The sequence below is a fragment of the Pan troglodytes genome, chromosome 12 (assembly GCF_028858775.2).
Source record: "Pan troglodytes isolate AG18354 chromosome 12, NHGRI_mPanTro3-v2.0_pri, whole genome shotgun sequence".
Classification (NCBI taxonomy): domain Eukaryota; kingdom Metazoa; phylum Chordata; class Mammalia; order Primates; family Hominidae; genus Pan; species Pan troglodytes.
Window position 1 is genome coordinate 53,174,837 of NC_072410.2, and position 20,021 is coordinate 53,194,857.

At 41.4% G+C, this 20,021-nt stretch overlaps 1 protein-coding gene across 20 annotated transcripts in view; it reads left to right on the top strand.

The window, feature by feature from the left end:
• AAK1 (AP2 associated kinase 1) overlaps positions 1-20,021 on the top strand; it is a 186,017-nt gene that overhangs the window by 77,236 nt on the left and 88,760 nt on the right. For all 20 annotated transcript variants that reach the window (XM_063789761.1, XM_063789756.1, XM_016948680.4 and 17 more), the window contains exon 3: positions 9,845-9,963. In XM_063789761.1, the coding sequence (XP_063645831.1) occupies positions 9,845-9,963 (119 nt within the window). The remainder of the gene's footprint in view (positions 1-9,844; positions 9,964-20,021) is intronic.

Here is a 20,021-nt window from a genome sequence, read left to right on the forward strand (position 1 = left end):
CCAAAAAGAACCTCCTGAGCTGGAGATCCTCCCCAATCAATCATAACAGTCCTGGAGAGAAAGAGCCAATAGCCAGGCCAGTGTGCCATGTTCAGCCTGGGCTGTGGCCTCGATTGGGTTCTGTTGATGTTTCTGTACCACCTCCACAACCACCACCGTTTGCCAGTCTCTGATTTTGTGCCCACAGCTTGAGTGGGGAGAGAGGGAGTTGAAAACCTCAAGTCATCCCCCATCTGGGTGTTCTATCTGCCTGGGGAAAGGACTGCTTTGACATGTTCTCCAGAAGGAGCTGGCACATGGTGATTTTTAATTGAGGCAAGTGAGGAGAGATTGACATTAAAAAAACAAACCCCAAGCCCCCACTGAAATCAGTGTTGACACATGCTTTGCATTGACCTTTTCTCCTGGAAAAAACTTTGCTGTGCTCCTTGCCATCTGTTCTAGAGTTTTGAAAACTTTTGTTCCTTCCGAAGCTTTTGGCAAAGTTGTCTTCAATGTAAGTTGTGGATGGGTGTTGATCAGCCTCTTGGGGGTCATTCCTTGTGGGAGCTCACAGATGCTGTGGATAGAGCACCCAAGTTCTCACCATGGAGAGGACACTCTCCCACTTGAATAGTGCACCCAGGTTCTCACTGTGGAGAGGACACTCTGCCACCTGAATAGTCCACCCAAGCTCTCACCACGGAGAGGACACACTCCCACCTGAACAGTGTACCCGAACTCTCACTGTGGAGAGGACACTCTGCCACCTGAATAGTCCACCCAAGCTCTCACTGTGGAGAGGACACTCTGCCACCTGAATAGTCCACCCAAGCTCTCACTGTGGAGAGGACACTCTGCCACCTGAATAGTCCACCCAAGCTCTCACCGTGGAGAGGACACTCTGCCACCTGCATAGTGTACGCAAGCTCACTGTGGAGAGGACACTCTGCCACCTGAATAGTCCACCCAAGCTCTCACTGTGGAGAGGACACTCTGCCACCTGAATAGTGCACCCAGGTTCTAACTGTGGAGAGGACACTCTCCCACCTGAATAGTGCACCCAGGTTCTTACCGTGGAGAGGATACTCTGCCACCTGAATGGTACACCCAAGCTCTCACCGTGGAGAGGACACTCTCCCACCTGATCAGCTAGACAGGCAGAGCTGTGGGCAGTCCCTCTTGCCTTTCACTGTGCCATTTCTCTTCTCCCTTCCCCTTCTCCCTTCCCTGGGAGTGAAGGTGTTCCTGCATGATCTGCTGCTGCAGGGAGGGGACAGCAGCTTGAGAGGGGACACCAGTTGACACCCTTGCAGTCTAGCCCTGGTCCGGCCACTAAGTGGCAGTACTAAGGAGGATGCTTAGGCTTTTCACTGTGTTTTAGTTTCCCAGTTGGTCAAGTGGAGGTTGTAGTACATGACCTGCTGACTTCACAGGCCCTTGTAAAGACGGAAGCAGGGCCGTCTGGTTCAGTCCTAGCTTAGAAATGTGTTTTCATTAAACTGCACAAGGTTTAAGAGATTTTTTAAAGTTTGTTGCCTGATTTTTAAATCAGGAGCTCTCACCTAAAGATCCAGCTGTTTTTAGCAGTCAAAAGACTTGACAACTCTTAGCCCATGTTCCTTCGTGACAGCAATTGGCTGGCATTGAGGAATGGCTGCCCCATGAGCAGGGGCATGAACTTTCTCAGGGCCACTGGCCCCACTCCTCCCTGTGATCTTCCTGACAGTGAGTCTGTGTCATCACACACCCTCCATACGTTTCGTTAAAGCTGGACTGTGTCACTCCTTTATGTGATCTCCCTGGCTCTTCAGGCATTTGGGTTTGTGCTCTTGATCTCGAGAAGATATTCCAGATTTAGAATTTTATGATAAGTAATGTATCATACAAATACAAAGTGGTTTTTGCAGGGAGGTGGGGGTGGAAGGGAAAGGCAGGAACACCTTCTGTGTGCTAGGTGCTTTGCTTATCATTTGATCATCCCCAAAGCTTTGAGGTAGGAGTGGGGGTGGGGAGGATATTGTGAGTTGGTGCACAGTCCTGATTGAAGGACTACGACCTAGGGGCTGGTTGATGACAATCACGTGGTCAGATAGCCTGCATGTCAGAAGAAGGGCTTTAGCATGAAGTGAAAGCCCCTGACAGGTGAGAGGACAGCCTCAGGGAAATTGTAGCTTGCCTGAGCCAGGATTCGAACTTAACCTGTTGGGCTCTAAAGGAATACTACATGTCTCAAGGTGAAGCGGGGCATAGCGCCCTCCCTAAAAGCTGCCTGTACACATCTACACCTTCGGTAGGCATGTAAGTGAGGGCTATTTGCATGACTTGTAGTGGTGTAGTCTTTTTGTCTTTATAAAATACTTATACCTAGAGCTGTAGAATATTTGGGGGGTAAATTTTTCTCTCCTTTGTAGCAGAATTGCTCCTTTTTTTTTTTCTAGCCTTTCTCCAAAATTACACAGCTAAAAGTAGAGCTACTTTGAAGGTGAGGAGGAAGCAGTGTACAGAGCCCCCTACCCTTGTAAGGGAGGGAGGTCAGTTTTTCCTCGTGCAGCCACTGAAGTACCTTCTGTAATCCTAGGGCTTGGAGGAACCCAGTTTAAATAGCACTCATTTAGTCTTAATTTCTTTTCTTTTCTTTTCTTTTTTTTTGAGATGGAGTCTCGCTCTGTCACTCAGGCTGGAGTGCAGTGGCGCGATCTCGGCTCACTGCAACCTCCGACCCCCTGATTCAAGCGATTCTCCTGCCTCAGCCTTCCGAGTAGCTGGGATTACAGGCATGCGCCACCACACCCAGCTAATTTTTGTATTTTTAGTAGAGACGGGGTTTCACCATGTTAGCTAGGATGGTCTCAATCTCCTGACCTCGTGATCCACCCGCCTCGGCCTCCCAAAGTGCTGGGATTAGAGGCGTGAGCCACCGCGCCTGGCCTAATTTAGTCTTAATTTCTGCCCATGAGGAAATGAAGGCCAGAGAGATCCAGCAACTTGTTCAGTGTTCATTTACGTCTCCTGGATGAAACCCACTTTAACTGAATTATCTGTCTGATTCCTTAGAAAAGCTTCAGAAGACTATTATTTTATGCTTGTTTTCTGCTTTAAGTAAGCAGCATCTGTTGAGTTTCACCTTATTTTAAAAGAGAAACAAAGAGTTTGTAGGGCAGAAAATTGGAAAACGAAGAGCAGAAAATGGGCCTGGATGCGATTTTTCTTCATTTGGTATCCTCCAGCTCTTTTGGCTTGTGTCATCTTTCCATCTCAGACAAGTGGACTTCATTCCCAAAAGTGTATATAGGACTTATGTTAGGAGTGCAGTTTCCTTTTACCTGCAAGAAATAAACAGTTGATGATTTCAGTGCCTAGAATCTAGGCCTGATTTTAAAATATCCAGCAAACCTCTTTGGCAGCAAACCCAGAAACCCTGTCTCAGCACCATGATGGGCTTCTTTGTCTCATATTCCTAGTCTAATCATTCTCATTATCTGCCCAGCTGTTTCCCATCACTTCTCAGATAATCACTTTGGTGTGTTTCTCCTCTTCCTGCTCACCTTACCTTCCCCTCCCTCACTTTTCCTTGCAAAGTGGAAGTCACTGGTGTCCTGATTCATTCAGAACAGCCCCTGGGACTTGGCACCCTCTACCATGATTCAGTGTTTGAATATAGAGCCAGAAGATATACTACTTGCTGCTTCTTCCAAAGCCCCATTGCTGAATTGAATATTATGGTGACGCCGCCAAGGAGAGTGTTTAAATCTTTGTCTTTATTTATTTTTCTACAGACAGGGAGGGTCTCGCTCTGTTGCTCAGGCTGGAGTGCAGTGGTGCCATCATAGTTCACTGCAGCCTCAACCTCCTGGGCCCAAGCGATCCTCCTGCTTCAGCCTCCCGAGTACCTAGGACTACAGGCATGCACCAGTGCACCTGGCTAATTTGTCTGTTTATTTGTTTTGTTTTTGAGATGGAGTCTCGCTCTGTCGCCCAGGCTGGAGTGCAGTGGCGCAATCTCAGCTCACTGCAACCTCCGCCTCCCAGCTTCAAGCAATTCTCCTGCCTCAGGCTTCCGAGTAGCTGGGACTACAGGCGCACACCACCACGCCTGGCTAATTTTTGTATTTTTAGTAGAGACGGGGTTTCATCATGTTAGCCAGGATGGTCTTGATCTCCTGACTTTGTGATCTGCCCGCCTCGACCTCCCAAAATGCTGGGATTACAGACATGAGCCACCGTGTCTGGCCTGTCTTTGTTTTTTAAAAGTCTGAAGACCATGATCTCATGTTGATATCAGAAGTAAAAGAGATTTTAGAATTTATGTAATACCCTCCTCTGTGTATTGCAAATTCTCACTCACTGTCTTCTCCCAGCAAAGAACTAGGCACTTCTGTCATCTTTGCTTATTTAGCAGGTAGAAGTCCAAGTTATCTCAGTAATTTCATTGGTGACTCCATGATCCTATGCTTATTAAAACCTTTTATCAGGAAAGTGATGGGAAGCAGCTAATCCTAGGAGTTTAAATGTTGAAGGATCTATAGGGAAGTGCAAATTAAAACCACAACAAGATGTCACTACACACCCACTAGAATAGCTAAAATGAAAAATACAGCACCAAGTGTTGGTAAGGATGTGGAACAACCAGAACTCTCGTATGTGGCTGTTGGGAGTGTAAAATAGCACAACCACTGTGGAGTACTGCTTGGCAGTTTCTTATACATAAAGGGAAATAGTCGCTTGGCGTATGACCCAACAATTCCATTCCTGGGTACATACCTAGGAGAAATAATTATCTATGTCCATAAAAAAGACTTCTGTATGAATGTTTAATTCATAATACCCGAAAGCTAGAAAAAATTCACATGTCCTTCAACAGGTGAATGAAGAAACTAATTGTGGAATATGTATACAATGGAATACTAGTTGACCAAAAAAACAAAAACTACATGGAACGATGAAGATGAATCTCAGAAATGTTATGCTGCATGAAAGAAGCCAGACCAAAGCAGTGTATACTGTAGGATTCCATTTATTCTAGAGCAAGCAAAACTATAGGGATGGAAAGCAGATCCAAAGTTATTTAATACACGGGGTGGTGAGGGAGGGGAGGGGAGATTGTCTGCAAAGGTACCTGAAGAACTATCTGCAGTGATGGATTGGCTGTCGCCACAGCCACTCGTGTGGGTATATACAGTTGCGAAAACTCATCAAACTGTACACTTAAAATGGGTGGATTGTATAATATGTGAAGTTGATATAAAAATAAAAATTTCTAAAGATGAGGGATCTTATCTGAACTCTGCCACCAACTAGCTCTGTGCATTCTTGTGAAAGGAACTTAATCTTTCTGCGTGTCTTTCCTGTTGGGAAAATGAATATGATAGGTTGCTCGCCTACCTTATTCAGTCATTGTGTGAATACAAATGAAATAATTTATTTTGAAATGCCTTTAAAATAAGTCGTATACACATGCTGGGTGGGAGGAGTATTCCGTAAACTCATCTTGAGGGAAGAAAGATAAGAACTGTGGTGATGAATGTCTGAGCTAATATTTATATATATGTTGGAATTCATTTGCAAATCATCTTTTAACTTTGTGGAACATGAGCTGTGTCACTTCCCCTTCTTGGCTTTGAGTAAAATGAAGGTGTTAGACTAGATCAGACATAGAAAACTGGAGGCTCGGAGATTATCTAAAGCTTTTCAGATGTGTTTTCTTTGGCCTCTGTGCTATGGTGACCTGAACAGCATTAATTTAAAAGGTGACTTGTTGCCAGTGTTTAAATGTGGAGATTTCACATACAATTTTGGGTTTCTAGCTCATCTTTAGAAATTAGCAGATCCGACAAAACCAGGTCCATATTCCCACATGGCAACAATGATCTGGAGTTGCATGGTGGCCATCCCGTTACATGAGCCATCACATTCGTTTCCCATATTCTCTGCTACTATCTGTATGTAGCCTTTTCTGTCTTCTGTAGAAACCTTAAGTAGAGAGTTAGTTCATTATTGAATGCTCACTGTGTGTTAAACACTATTTTATGGCATGACAATCCAGAGGCAAACCAAACAGACAAAACCTCTAAACTCATGGTGAGCTATAAATAGCCATCCACATCTCCATCAACAATTAGGGGGAGAAAGACCAAAAATGCTATATATTTTAGGGAAAATGGGAGAAAACATGTTTTCTTCTGGACATGAAAAAAAATCCTACATATTTAATAGGCAAAGCATGTCTGTGTCAAAATTATCCTGCCTACTTCACTTGCTTGCTTCACATAATAGATCATATCCTTTTTATCTTTATGATTCAATAGATTCACAGATGAGATTATCTGAGTGTTTCAAAAAATGCCAGTAGGCAGAGAGACTGACACAGGCTACTGAATGTTAAGATTTTCTTACCTCTGTCCAAACCATTAGGTTTTTCCTTTTAATCTAGATCTTGGGATGCAACTCAGGCTGAAATAAACATCTCTATTGACAGTCTTCTCTGTTGACAGCCTCCTTCCGTAATAGCCTGAACCCTCTTAAGCTCTGGCTGAGAATCTCATCACCCTGATCCGTGTGACAGACAGGGCTGTGCACGAGAAGTACCTTGAATGGCACAATCTCCTCTCTTCTAACCTAGTTTACATCTCCATTTGGCCAACTACACAGTGATAGTGACCAACATCTTTAGACTGACAAGTCCTGTTAGGCGTGGATTTTGATCTCGTGATTTAAATGCTTCTCATCTGCAGATAAGCCCTTTTATAGGCATAGATGCTTGACAATGTGGCTTCATCTGTGTTAAGTAAAGTGATTCACTGATTTGCTTTTAGATTTATCATGGTCATAGGCTTTGAGAATCTGGGCTGGCTCTTGTCAGCCATTGTGCTTACTGGATTGCATGGTAGGCGACTGACCCATTTCTTCAGTCCTGGCTGTAAAGGTCATTTTGCTACCTACAAAGAAAACTACACTGCTCCCATCTGGTGGTAGTTATCTCAAATTGCAGCATCTGAAAGAATTGCCTTGTCCTTCAGCAGTGACGGGCATCATTGAACTGTAGGAAATACCTGTTCCCACCTTTTGTTTCACAACATTGTCAGCTGTTTCCTTATTACCTAAAGGGTAAGGGTATCACATGGTTTTTATAGGAGAGAGAACCACCCCACCTTCTGCCCATAACTAGCCATGGGACTCCTAAGCCTCTCTTGGTTTGTCTATGCATAAAGCAAAACACTTGGACTTAATACTCTCTAGGAGTGCCACTCTTGTGAAGTCTGTAGTTCTGTGATTTTTTAAAAAATTCTAAATATCAATGAAGTGAATCCTACTTATACTATTTACAAAACAATTATGAACATACATAGAAATTTTGTAATTTACACTACTATTTTCCTCAATTCTGATTAATTATAAGATAACATCATGGATTTAATAACTTTGGCAGGGGGTGGGGGAAAGAAAAGATAAATACTACTGCATTAAATGCACATTTTTATTACAAGACATTCTGATACCCTAAAAAGCAAAATGTAAAAAACATGCATTTTAGAATTGAGGAGAGTGTGTGTGTGTGTGCGTGTGTGTGTGTGAGAGAGAGAGAGATAGATAAGACCTCTAAGTGTCAATGCTACTTTTGAAAATGGAAAATGTTATTGAGGTACAAAGATTAGAGAGATGACAGTTAAAATTAAAGATTATATGATAAATTTTAGTGTTTATTTGAATACTGAGGAACATTGTAACAGGAAATATGCAAACATGCAGTCTCTGGTAAATCATTATCACAGTCCACATTTGGAACTGAAGCCCATTAAAATTTCTTTTTACAAAATTAGGTATGTATTTTATGAAAACGTGCAATAGTGCTTTATGATAAAGGCTCTTTATGGTTGCAAGGAACAAAAACCTACTCAAGCTAACTTGAAAAGAATAACTATGTAAAGATACAGCAGGAAATGCCATGGGCATCAACAGACAGGTACTAAAGTGCCGCTGAGCCTTGGGGGAATTAGAAGGGCATAATCAGGACCCGAGGCTTTATTTCTCAGAGGCCTAAGATCTCTGTAATGGTTGTTTATTGATCTGTATCAATTTTGCATGTGGCTCCTAACCCGGTACTATGTCATAACCCCAATTCAAATTCCCATACTGAAGACTTACCTCTGTGTTCACCTCTATACAATTAGTGACCACCTCTGTGCAAGAATGGCATACTGATTTTTTTGCTGAACAGAGTCAATGGACAGGATATTCAAGCTAAATGATGACAATGTACAAGGCAGGCAGATGGACTGAGCGTCCAGTGTAACTGCTACTTACTCCAAAGCCTTCAACTTTGACAGCTTTGCCTCACTTTGTCTAACTCCTGTCACCAATGGCATTGAACACCTCATACAGTGCTTTAGGAGTGAGGATGAGGTTAGGGTTCTAAGAATTTGGGGGATGCTGTGGTGTAACAAATTTAGAGCACTTGAGAATTCCTGTAGAGTTATATACATTTTTTTTTTTTTTTTTTTTTTTGAGACAGGGTCTCTTTCACCCAGGCTGGAGTTCAGTGGCGCAGTCACAGCTCACTGCAACCTCCACCTCCCAGGCTCAAGCCATCCTTCCCACCTCAGCCTTCCAAGTAGCTGGGCCATAGGTGTGCGCCCACCATGCCTCGCTAATTTTTGTATTTTTTGTAGAGACAGGGTTTCGCCATGTTGCCAAGGGTGGTCCTGAACTCCTGAGCTCAAGCGATCTGCCTGCTTCGGCCTCCCAAAGTTCTGGGATTACAGGCATGAGCCACCACACCTGGCTTATATATTTCTATTAATGAATTGTGAACTGTCTTTTAGAGAAAGGTCAGTGTGGACATTAAAAAGTCTCCCCAATAATTGTCATACTTGCCTTGTGTATGCTCTGTGGAATAGCACTTTCTTACCCTTATCATGTATCTTCTCAACAGCCCAGGAGGTAGGGAGGTCCGGAAGAATCTTTAGGTCTGTTTCTAGATTCGAATTGAGTGATAGGATGAGAAGAAAAGAAGAGGAGATTCTTGAAATTAATTGACAACTATTTATAATAGAAATTAGTGAAATAATTTCCTAGCCTCTCTGGTATGAGGGAAAGTGTGCTCCACTTATGCTTTTAAAAATGTTTTTGGTTTGAATCAGATGTCTTTGAGCCTCTGTATTCTTCAGCTGGTAATTGTTTAAAGGGGAAAATAACACCCAATCTCACAGAACTGTGTTAAGAATTAAACAAGAGCATCAAAATACCCAAGACAGGGCTGGTACAGTGGCTCATGCTTGTAATCCCAGCACTGTGGGAGGCCAAGGTGGGAGCCCAGGAGTTTGAGACTAGCCTGGGCAACATAGCAAAAGCACTTCTCTACAAAAAAGTATAAAAATTAGCCAGGAGTGGTGGTGTACACCTGTAATCCCAGCTACTCGGGAGGCTGAGGTGGGAGGATCGATTGAACCCAGGAGGTCGAGGCTGCAGTGAGCAGTGATCACGCCACTTCATGCCAGTCTGGGCCACAGAGGGAAACCCTGTCTCAAAAAAAAAAAAAAAAAGGACATAGGATAGTACTTGTAATGTAGTACTACCCATTTATCTGTTTATTTGTAGGTTATTTGGAAAATAATTACTATTCTTTTGTTATCCTAAGATAGGTGTTTGGGAACAATTTCTCTGACTCTTGCCACCCACTCCCACAAGTAATATCTCCGAGTTCTGAGAATCTAAGAATGTGTTCTACAACAGGCTAGCCCTAAAGGCTGGCTGGCAGTGGCATTAGTACCATTAGCAGTGACAGTGGCAACCTCCAGCCACCACAGTCATGTGGCTGACTTTTTGAACATTGACTCAAAAGAGCTTGTGTGTGTTTCTCTCACAGGTGGATTTGCTATTGTATTTCTGGTGAGGACAAGCAATGGGATGAAATGTGCCTTGAAACGCATGTTTGTCAACAATGAGCATGATCTCCAGGTGTGCAAGAGAGAAATCCAGATAATGGTAAGGCTGCCCCTTGGACTTGGGACTATTTAAAATGGAGGCAGAGATTGTACCCTCTCATAAGAAAGCCAAACGGGGTTTGTTCCCTTCCCTGAGATGGTACAGAGGCCTCTGTACAAAATGGGACTCAACAGCCATGGGATATAGGACACCGCCCTTGCCTTGGTCACTCTCAGCTGGAGGGCAGAGGAAAAAGGAGCATTTTGAGAGAACTGACCAGTTTTTAGGTCAGAAAAGTCATTTTGGGCATTGGGAAAAGCTTACTTAACAACATGGTTCCCAGAAATTAACTGTGATATTTAATCCAGAAAGCCTAACTTTCCAATGAGCCTCTTCTTCTGGTCTTGTCTCTCTCTCTCTCTGTTACCAATCCCCAGTCTCAGTTCAACCCTCCTGAGCTCTTCAAAATCCTGTGAACATATCCTTATACAACTTAATATTTTTACATGTAGTTCTTTCGACCTGGAATGCTTTCCCCCTTTTTTGGCCTGGAAACCTAGACCAAAACCTAGAAACCTCATATATACTCTATGAATCTATTTATAGAAGTCCGAGAACAGGCAACATTATCTGTGGAGATAGAAATCAGAACGTGGTTATTCAGGGGTGGGAAGTTGACTAGAAATGGGTATACGGGGACTTTCTAGGCCGTGGAAATGTTCTGTGTGTTGTTTTAGATAGTGGTTACACAGGGTATATATGTGTCAGAACTCAATTGAACACCTTAAAATCTGCACATTTTGTTATGTTAATTAGACTTCAATTCTTAAAACTTACTCATTTTTCAAGATGCAGATTTATATGTTTAAAGAAAGAGTCCATGCTGAAATATATATGGAGGAAATAATATAATGTCCTTAGAACAATGAGTGGGTTTAGAAGATAAATAAGATTGGTCAAGAGTTGATGGTGATCAAAGCAGAATTATGAGTATATGGGAATTTGTTAGAGTAGCATCTTTCTTTTACCTCTGTTTGACATTATACATAATATTATACCTAATAATATAATAATATGTAATATTATATATAATTATACATAAGAAACTTTGAATATATAGCCTTTTATTCCTTTGTGCTTCCACAGTGCTTTTGTTTTATACCAATTATATTGCTTAACCTGTTATATTGTAAGCAGTTCTGCTATCAGGAAGTAAGTTATTTAAAATCAGAAATTGTATGCTCCAACATACTGCTTGACATGAAGTAAATGCTTAATAAACTTTGGAAGAAATTAGTATTTGAATAATGGTAATAGCAGATACATATGTTCACCTAGAGATGATGATTCCTTTTATGCCCTGGATTTTAATGCTTTTTAAAGAGCAGAAAGGGATCCAACAATGGAGAGGGTGGCATTGTAGGTATCCCATCAGGCTCTGCTTGCCCCTGTTCACCCTATGTGGCCTTTTCAGTGGCTGCTTAGAGTAACTAGTTAGGCTGCAGTTGGACTTCTGAAAGTACTCAGAGTGTTAGAGAGCCTGGCACTACTCTAGATTTTAGAAAGCCAAAACTATTTGGGAAGGAACTGTCAGCACTGCATAACAAACCAGCCAACTCCCAAGGGCCATATACATACAGTCAAGACCACGTGGGCCTGTCTGTAAGGCACCGATGCCTTCCACTCCCCTGCACATAGCTCCAGATTCCTGTTCTTGCTGTATCTTCCTTCACACACGCAGTGGGTTTTCTGGCTGCTTCTCATTATTTGTCTTCCTCCCTCCTTGCCCATGCTTGTTCAGCTCTCACACGCTTTGTTTCCTGTCTTTGCTTCTGCTGTTTCCTCTATCTGGAATGCCCTTCTTGCTCATTTACTTGTGTTACAAAAGCAATCCCATGATTTCACTTTCTCCTCCTTATTTAAAAACACACTGAGCGCTTACTTGGGCTAGGCAGGCATTGTAGTGGAGGAACTAAGAAGCACAGGCCCATGAGGAGCTCACAAATTAATGGGCCTGATTAAGAGTTACATCACACAGGTTCAAGTTTTGGCCCAGACGCGTATTAGCTGTGAGAGTTTTGTTTTTAGTTTATATTCTTTTAAAGCTTTAATATTCAAATAGGTGAACTAAGCTTGTTACAAAAAACGTCAAGCAATTCCCCAAGGGGAACTCCTATGCCATTACAAGGTCCCAGCGGCAACCACTTTAGGTGATTCTTTTGATGTCTTTCTAAATAACATGCTAATATTGCTAGTTCTTGATTTTTCTTCCATTTTAGGCATTATCTCCTATGGGAAGTAAAGACGTAACTGTCACTTACTTGCTGCTTGCCTCTCTCCCCAAATACTTGCAGTATTCTCATGTTCCATTCTTTGAAAACACCAGTAAACTTTGGCAATATGTTGTTTATATGAATATTAGTTTTTACATTATTATATAAGAAAACTATTTCAACTGAATTCCTGGTGGACTATGATTCCTATGCCTTTCCTATGTAACTTTGCTTTCACTAAAATTATTAATTGTCTTGTTTTTCCTCTCTTGGTCTGAGTTTTCTTTGTACTTTTTAACAGTTTAATTCCCAATTTTCCTTAAGTTGTGTAAACCATTTTTTGAATTTTTTAGACGCATTTAATGGTGTCTGTTTTATCATCTTCAAGATTTCTCCCTCAGTCTTCTGACTGAGGAACCTCGGCTGGTTATTCTCTGACTAATTTACAGTCGAATCTTGGAATTTCCTGGACATTTCCTTTGCCTCTCTTTTTTGTTAGAACCCGTAATTCCTTTTTTGGCTAACTTCCTCATTTTGTTGGAGCCGATCCTCCAGTATCTTTTTTTTTTTTTCTCTTTTGAGATGGGGTCTCAGTTACCCAAGCTGGAGCGTAATGGCACAATCATAGCTCACTGCAGCCGCCATCTCCTGGTCTCAAGCAATTCTCCTACCTCAGCTTCCCCACTAGCTGGGTCTATAGGCACATGCCACCAGACCCAGCTATTTTTTTTTTTTTCCTTAGAGACAAGGTCTTGCTATGTTGCCCAGGCTGGTCTCACACTCTTGAGCTCAAGTGATCCTCCCATCTCAGCCTCCCAAAGTGCTGGGATTACGGGCATGAGCCACTATGCCCAGCCTCAGTAGCTTTTTGATACATGGTAGATAAATTTTTTTGAACTTTCAGGTCTAGGCCGGGCACGGTGGCTCATGCCTGTAATCCCAGCACTTTGGGAGGCCAAGGTGGGCAGATCACGAGGTCAGGAGATGGAGACCATCCTGGCCAACATGGTGGAAACCCTTATCTACTAAAAATACAAAAATTAGCTGGGCATGGCAGTGCGTGCCTGTAATCCCAGCTATTCAGGAAGCTGAGGCAGGAGAATCGCTTGAACCCAGAAGGCGGAGGTTACAGTGAGCCAACATCACGCCACTACACTCCAGCCTGGTGACAGAGCTAGACTCCGTCTCAAAAAAAAAAAAAAAAAAAAAACAACTTTCAATTCTAGAAGTATCTTTATTTTATGTTCGCACATCATAGTTTGAGTACAGAATTCTGAGTTGGAAATCATTTCATTTAGATTTTTTAAAGCACCATTCTACTATATTTTAGCTTTCAGTGTTGCTCTTGGGAAATCCTAAGTCATTCTAATACCTAGTCCGTTGGGAGTGACCCATATATTCTACCAGGAAATTTACAAATTTTCTCTTTGTTTCTAATGTTCTGAAATTTAATGATATGCCTTTGTGTATGCATTTATTTATTATGGTAGGTGTTTGTGGTCCCTTTCAATCTAGAAACTCATATCCTTGCATTCTGGGGGATTTTTTGTTTCATTTTTTCCCCCTTTTTCTGAAATTTCTATAATTTGGATATTGGTTCTCCTGAATTGATTTTCTAATTTTCTTGTTTTCTTCCTTCTTTTTATATTTCTTTGTCATTTTGCTCCACATTCCAGATTTCCTCACCTCTATATTCCAACCATCCTGATGAAATTTATTTACCAGACTTTTAAATCTCTAAGATCTTTTTTGTTTTTGTTTTATTTTTAATTTCGATGAGTCCAGTTTATCAATTGTTCTTTTTATGGATTGTGCTTTTGGTGTCAAACCTAAGAAATCTTTGCCTAGCTCTCAATTCTGAAGATTTTCTTTAAAGTTTTATAGTCTTACATTTAAACCTATGAGCCATTTTGAGTTTTTTTTTTTCTTTTTTGAGACGGAGTCTTCTTGCTCTGTTGCCTAGGCTGGAGTGCAGTGGTGCAATCCCGGCTCACTGCAATCTCTGCCTCCTAGGTTCAGGTAATTCTCCTGCCTCAGCCTCCCGAGTAGCTGGGAGTACAGGTACGTGCCACCATGCCCAGTTATTTTTGTATTTTTAGTAGAGATGGGGTTTCACCATGTTGGCCAGGCTGGTCCTCAACTCCTGACCCAAGTGATTTGCCTGCCTCAGCCTCCCAAAGTGCTGGGATTACAGGCTTGAGCCACTGCAGCTAGCCATTTTGACTTAATTTTTGCATAATGAGTCTTAGGTTGCGGTTCATTTTTTCCTTATGGATATCTAATTGCTCTTAGTACCATTTATTGAAAAGGCTGTCATTTAATATCTTGGTTAAAAATCAGTTGAACTTAATTGTGAAGGTCCATTTCCAGGCCTTTCTCTATTCTCTATTCCCTTCCATTAATCTATGTACCTATCCTTCTACCAATACCACACAGCCTTGATTACTGTAGCTAAATAAGTTTTAAAATGGACTGAATTTTCCCACTTTTTTTTTTTATTTCTTACTGTTTTAAATCTGAAGTCCTATGTAACATTTTTAAGCCCACTAAGTCTCAGACTTCTGTCAGATAGAAGCCATAACCCCAGCCCTACCTCTCTCAGTGACTCTAAGAATTGTGAAGGGAATCAGAAGATGTAACATGCTGTGTAATATGCTGAGGTTTGGGTGTTCATACTCAAAGAAGCAGATTCCTCTCTACTTCCAGTGGCGGAACAACGGGCACGTTGCATCCAAACGCAAAGAGAACTGTTAGCGGTTTCACTGAGTGGTTTCACGTTTTATTTTGATAAATGCTGTCCACCATGTACTGGAGTCTTGTCTGAGTTCTTTGATCCATATGGGATGTGTGCTCTGATAGAGTCGAAGGGATCTGACTTCTGATGGACATTTGGAGGGTAGGTTTTGGACTTCTGATCCCTTTGCCTGAAAGCAGGAAAAGATTAATTATCTTCAGACCTAAAGGGGTAAGAACAGTGATAGGAAATAGCTACAGCTCCAGATGTGTCAAGGCTATTCTGTGTTCACATCCCCTGGCCCAGATGGATTACATCCTCATTGAGCTTGATAATGAGGACAGTAAGCTGCCACCAGTGATGTTTGAGGATTTGCTTCGAAGAGATCAGATGATTCAAAGCAGGCAAATGATTTCTTATTCTACAAAGGGTGGAAGATAGATCCTGTACAGTAGGAAGCTCAGGATTGTTCTGGGACAAGAATCTGGAACAGATTATTTTATTTTTTTCTTCAACTTTTAAGTTCCAGGGTACATGTACAGGATGTGCAGGTTTGTTACATAGGTAAACGTGTGCCATGGTGGTTTGCTGCACATAACAACCCATCACCTAGGTATTAAGCCCAGTATCCATTAGCTATTCTTCCTGATGCTCTCTCTCCCTCCACCACCCCCACCGGCCCCAGTGTGTGTCGTTACCCGCTATGTGTCCATGTGTTCTCATCATTTAGCTTCCATTTATAAGTGAGAACACAGATTATTTTCAAAGATGCTTTGATTATATCTTTTGTGTAAGAAAGTTGGGGTGTGTGTGTGTGTGTGTGTATACATAATACATAATTGTTTGAATTTGCCTGAAAAAAAACACAGGAAGCATGAAAGAAAGAAACAATAAATGTGGTTCACTATAGGGGATGGGGTTTGGAGTAGGAAAAAAATTGTCTAGTATTATGAACTATTTGAATGTTAATATATTACACACTTTAAAAATGAATGACGGCGGGCACTGTGGCTCACGCCTATAATCTCAGCACTTTGGGAGGCCGAGGAGGGTGGATCATTTGAGGTCAGGAGTTTGAGACCAGCCTGTCCAAAATGGCCAAACCCTGTCTCTACTAAAAGTACAAAAATTAGCTGGGCGTGATTGTGTACACATGTAATCCCAGCTACTCAGGAGGCTGAGGCAAGAGAATCACTTGAGCCGGGGAGGTGGGGGTTGCAGTGAGCCAAGATTGTGCCACTGCATTCCAGACTGGGCGACAGAACAAGATTCTGTCTAAATAAATAAATAAAAATTTTAAAATAAAAAAAAAAAGAGGCCGGGCACGCAGTGGCTCACGTCTATACTCCCAGCACTTTGGGCGGTCGGATCATGAGGTCAAGAGATGAGACCATCCCGGCCAACATGGTGAAACCCCATCTCTACTAAAAATACAAAAATTAGCTGAGCATGGTGGTGCACGCCTATAATCCCAGCTACTTGGGAGGCTGAGGCAGGAGAATCGCTTGAGGCTGGGAGGCAGAGGGTGCAGTGAGCTGAGATTGCGCCACTGCACTCCAGCCTGGTGACAGAGCAAAATACCATCTCAGAAAAAAAAATGACATTTTAAGCTGTTTTATAGTTACTTGGATGAGTAAGCAGAGATCCAGAGAGCCTTCAGATTCAATAAGAACAAACCATGTCATAACAACATCCTGTTCTCCTTTGGGAAGATGTCTGGATAGAGAGCTCAGTGCGGTGCAGTAGATCCAGTATCTGTGGACTTTGGCCAGGTGTTTTGATAAGGACACTCACCAGACATCTGTCAGCAAAACGAAGAGTCTAGGCTGGATTGCTACTGGTTATAAAGGTTTCTGATAAGTGGTTTGATATTAATCTGGAGGAAACTTTCTAAAAAGAAAGCATTGTGGCTTACCATTAATTTTATGTTATTTTACATTTAACAAATAACTCGTTTAAAGAAATAGAAGATACATTGATCAATTATGTGCCTTTATAAAGTTGGAAGATGTAATAACTGCATTGAGTCATAGAATCAGGCTCCAAAATGGTTCTTACAAATTGGAGCAGTGGACTGATTCTAATGAAATGAAATAATAAGGTAAGATCATACACTTGAAATTTTATTCTAATCAACTTTACAAGCATAGTTCTTGGGAGGCAGAGATTAAAAGCAGCATGAGTGGAAAAGACTTAGGTATTTAAGTGGTCAATTAATTCAGAATGCATGTATAGTATGATGTGGGTGCCAAAAGACAAAAAGAATGTAATGTTTAGCTGCATTAATAGAATTATAGAAGGTGATAGTGCTGGTCTACTCTGCATGAGTCAGACCAAGCCTGGAGTATTTCATTCATTTCCTGGGGCCATTCTTATAAAAAGAATGTAGCAGAGCAAAGCATATAAACATAGGAGCAGCCAAAATGGTCTTAAAAACCATGTCAGAGAAAGAGGGGATGTTTCACATGGAGAAAAGAACACTCAGTCTAAATAATGCTATTTCACCTGTTTATTATATTTTACTTTTTATTTATTTATTTATTTTTGAGACTGAGTCTCACGCTGTCACCCAGGCTGGAGTGCAGTGGCATAATCTCGGCTCACTGCAACCTCCGCCTCCTGGGTTCAAGCAATTCTCCTGTCTCGGCCTCCCAAGTAGCTGGGACTACAGGCGCATGCCACCACGCCTGGCTAATTTTTATGTTTTTAGTAGAGACGCGGTTTCACCATGTTGGTCAGGCTGGTCTCGAACTCCTGACCTCAGGTAATCCACCCACCTTGGCCTCCCAAAGTGCTGGGATTACAGGTGTGAGCCACCGAGCCCAGCCTTACCTGTTTAGAAAGTGGAAAAATAGACTAGACTTGCTAATTTTGCTCTGGAGAGGACAATCTAGAAAATCAGGAGGTGGAAGATTCCAGATAGGTAAGGAAGAACTGTCTAACGGGTGAGGGCTGTCTGTAGATTGGCTGAGGGCCTAAGGAAGTGGCATTATTCTAAGAAAACAGCTTGTTGGCCGGGCGTGGTGGCTCACGCTTGTAGTACCAGCACTTTGGGAGGCCAAGGCAGGTGGATCACGAGGTCAAGAGATCGAGACCATCCTGGCCAAGATGGTGAAACCCTGTTTCTACTAAAAATACAAAAATTAGCTGGGTGTGGTGGTGCATGCCTGTAGTCCCAGCTACTTGGGAGGCTGAGGCAGGAGAATCACTTGAACCCAGGAGGCGGAGGTTGCAGTGAGCCAAGACTGTGCCACTGCACTCCAGCCTGGTGACAGAGCAAGACTGTCTCAAAAGAAAAGAAGGAAGGAAGGAAGGGGAAGAAAAAGAGAGAGAGAGAGAAAGAAAGAAAGAAAAGAAAGAAAGAGGAAGGAAGGAAGAGAGAGAGAAAGAAGGAAGGAAGGAAGGAGAAAGAGAGAAAGGAAGGAGAGAGAAAGAAAAAGAAAGGAAAAAAGAAAGAAAAAGAAGGAAAGAAAGAAAAAACAAAGAAAAAGAAAGAAAAGAAAAGAAAGAAAGCTTGTCAAAAGGCTGTAGTGGGGATTCGGATATGGGCTGCCTGGTTGCTCTAGATCAGTGTTACTCAAAGGATCTTTTTTTCCTTATGCTTTTCTCCTCCTGTGTGTTGACTTAGAAAAAATCTATTTTCCTCCCAGTCTGTCATGTTACTTTTGTGTGTATACAAATTGAGATAAAATTTACCCTTTTAAAGCATACGGTCCAGTGATTTTTAGTTTATTCACAAGATTGTGCAACCATCACCACTATCTAATTTTAGAACACTTTTTTCTTATCCCCTGAAGGAAACTTCCAGCCTGTTAGCAGTCTTTCCTTATTCCCCCTCTCCACAGCCCCTGATAACCACTCATGTTTTTACTGCATATTCTAGATATTTCATATAAATTGACTCATACAATATTTGACCTCTTGTGTCTGTTTTCACTTAGCATATTGTTTTTAAGGTTCATCCTTAAAAACATGTCCTTGATACATGTCATAGCATGTATCAATACTTCATTCCATTGTGTGGCTTGTGATATTCTGTTGTATGAATGTACCACATTTTATTTATTCATTTATCAGTTGATGGAATTGGGTTATTTTCACATTTTGGCTATTGTGAATAATGTTGCTATGAACATTTGTGTAGAAATTTTTGTGTGCATATAATATTTTCACATCTCTTGGGTGAAATTGCTAGGTCATATGATAACTTGACTTTTTGAGGAACTGTCAGACTGTTTTGGTAGCTGCATCATTTTATATTTCTACTAGTAATATACAAGGATTCCAATTTTCGCCTCCTTGCCAATATTTTTTATTATTTGTTTTTTATTATAGCCATCTTAGTGGGTGTGAAATGGTATTTCACTGTGATTTTTTATTTATATTTCCCTAATGATTGATTATGCTGATCATCTTTTCATATACTTTCGGGCATTTGTATATGCTCTTTGGAAAAATATCTATTCAGATCCTTTGCTAATTTTTACATTTTGTTGTCTTTTTTGTGGTTGTTGAGTTGTAAGGGTTCTTCACATATTCTGGACACTAAATCCTTATCAGATGTATGATTTGTAAATATTTTCTTCCATTCTATATGTTGTTTTTAGACTTTCTTAATAGTGCCATTTGAAACACAAGTTTTTAATTTCAATAAAGTGCAATTTATTGCTTTTTGCTTGATTGCTTGAGCTTTAAGTGTCATATCTAAGAACCCATTGCCTCATCTAAAGTCACAAAGATTTGCACGTATGTTTTCTTTGAGGAATTTTTAGTTCTTTGATCCATTTTGAGTTAATGTTTGTATATGGTGTGAGGTAGGGATCCAAATAATTCCCACTTGTCCCAGCACTACTTTTAAAAAAGACCATTTTTCACCCATTGAATTGTCTTGGCACCCTTGTCAAAAATCAGTTGAGTATAAATGTACTGATGCCACTCAAAGGATCTTGTGCCATAATATAAATCAATGAACTGCTTCCCTCACAGGTAAGATCTTGCTGGGGGGAGAAAAGAGAGCTTAGTGATTTGATTGATTTATGTCCTGGAGCAAGCTCCTTATTTCCTTACCTTCTGGTAATAGTTTATTAACCAGCAGATGAGGGCTCTGCCCT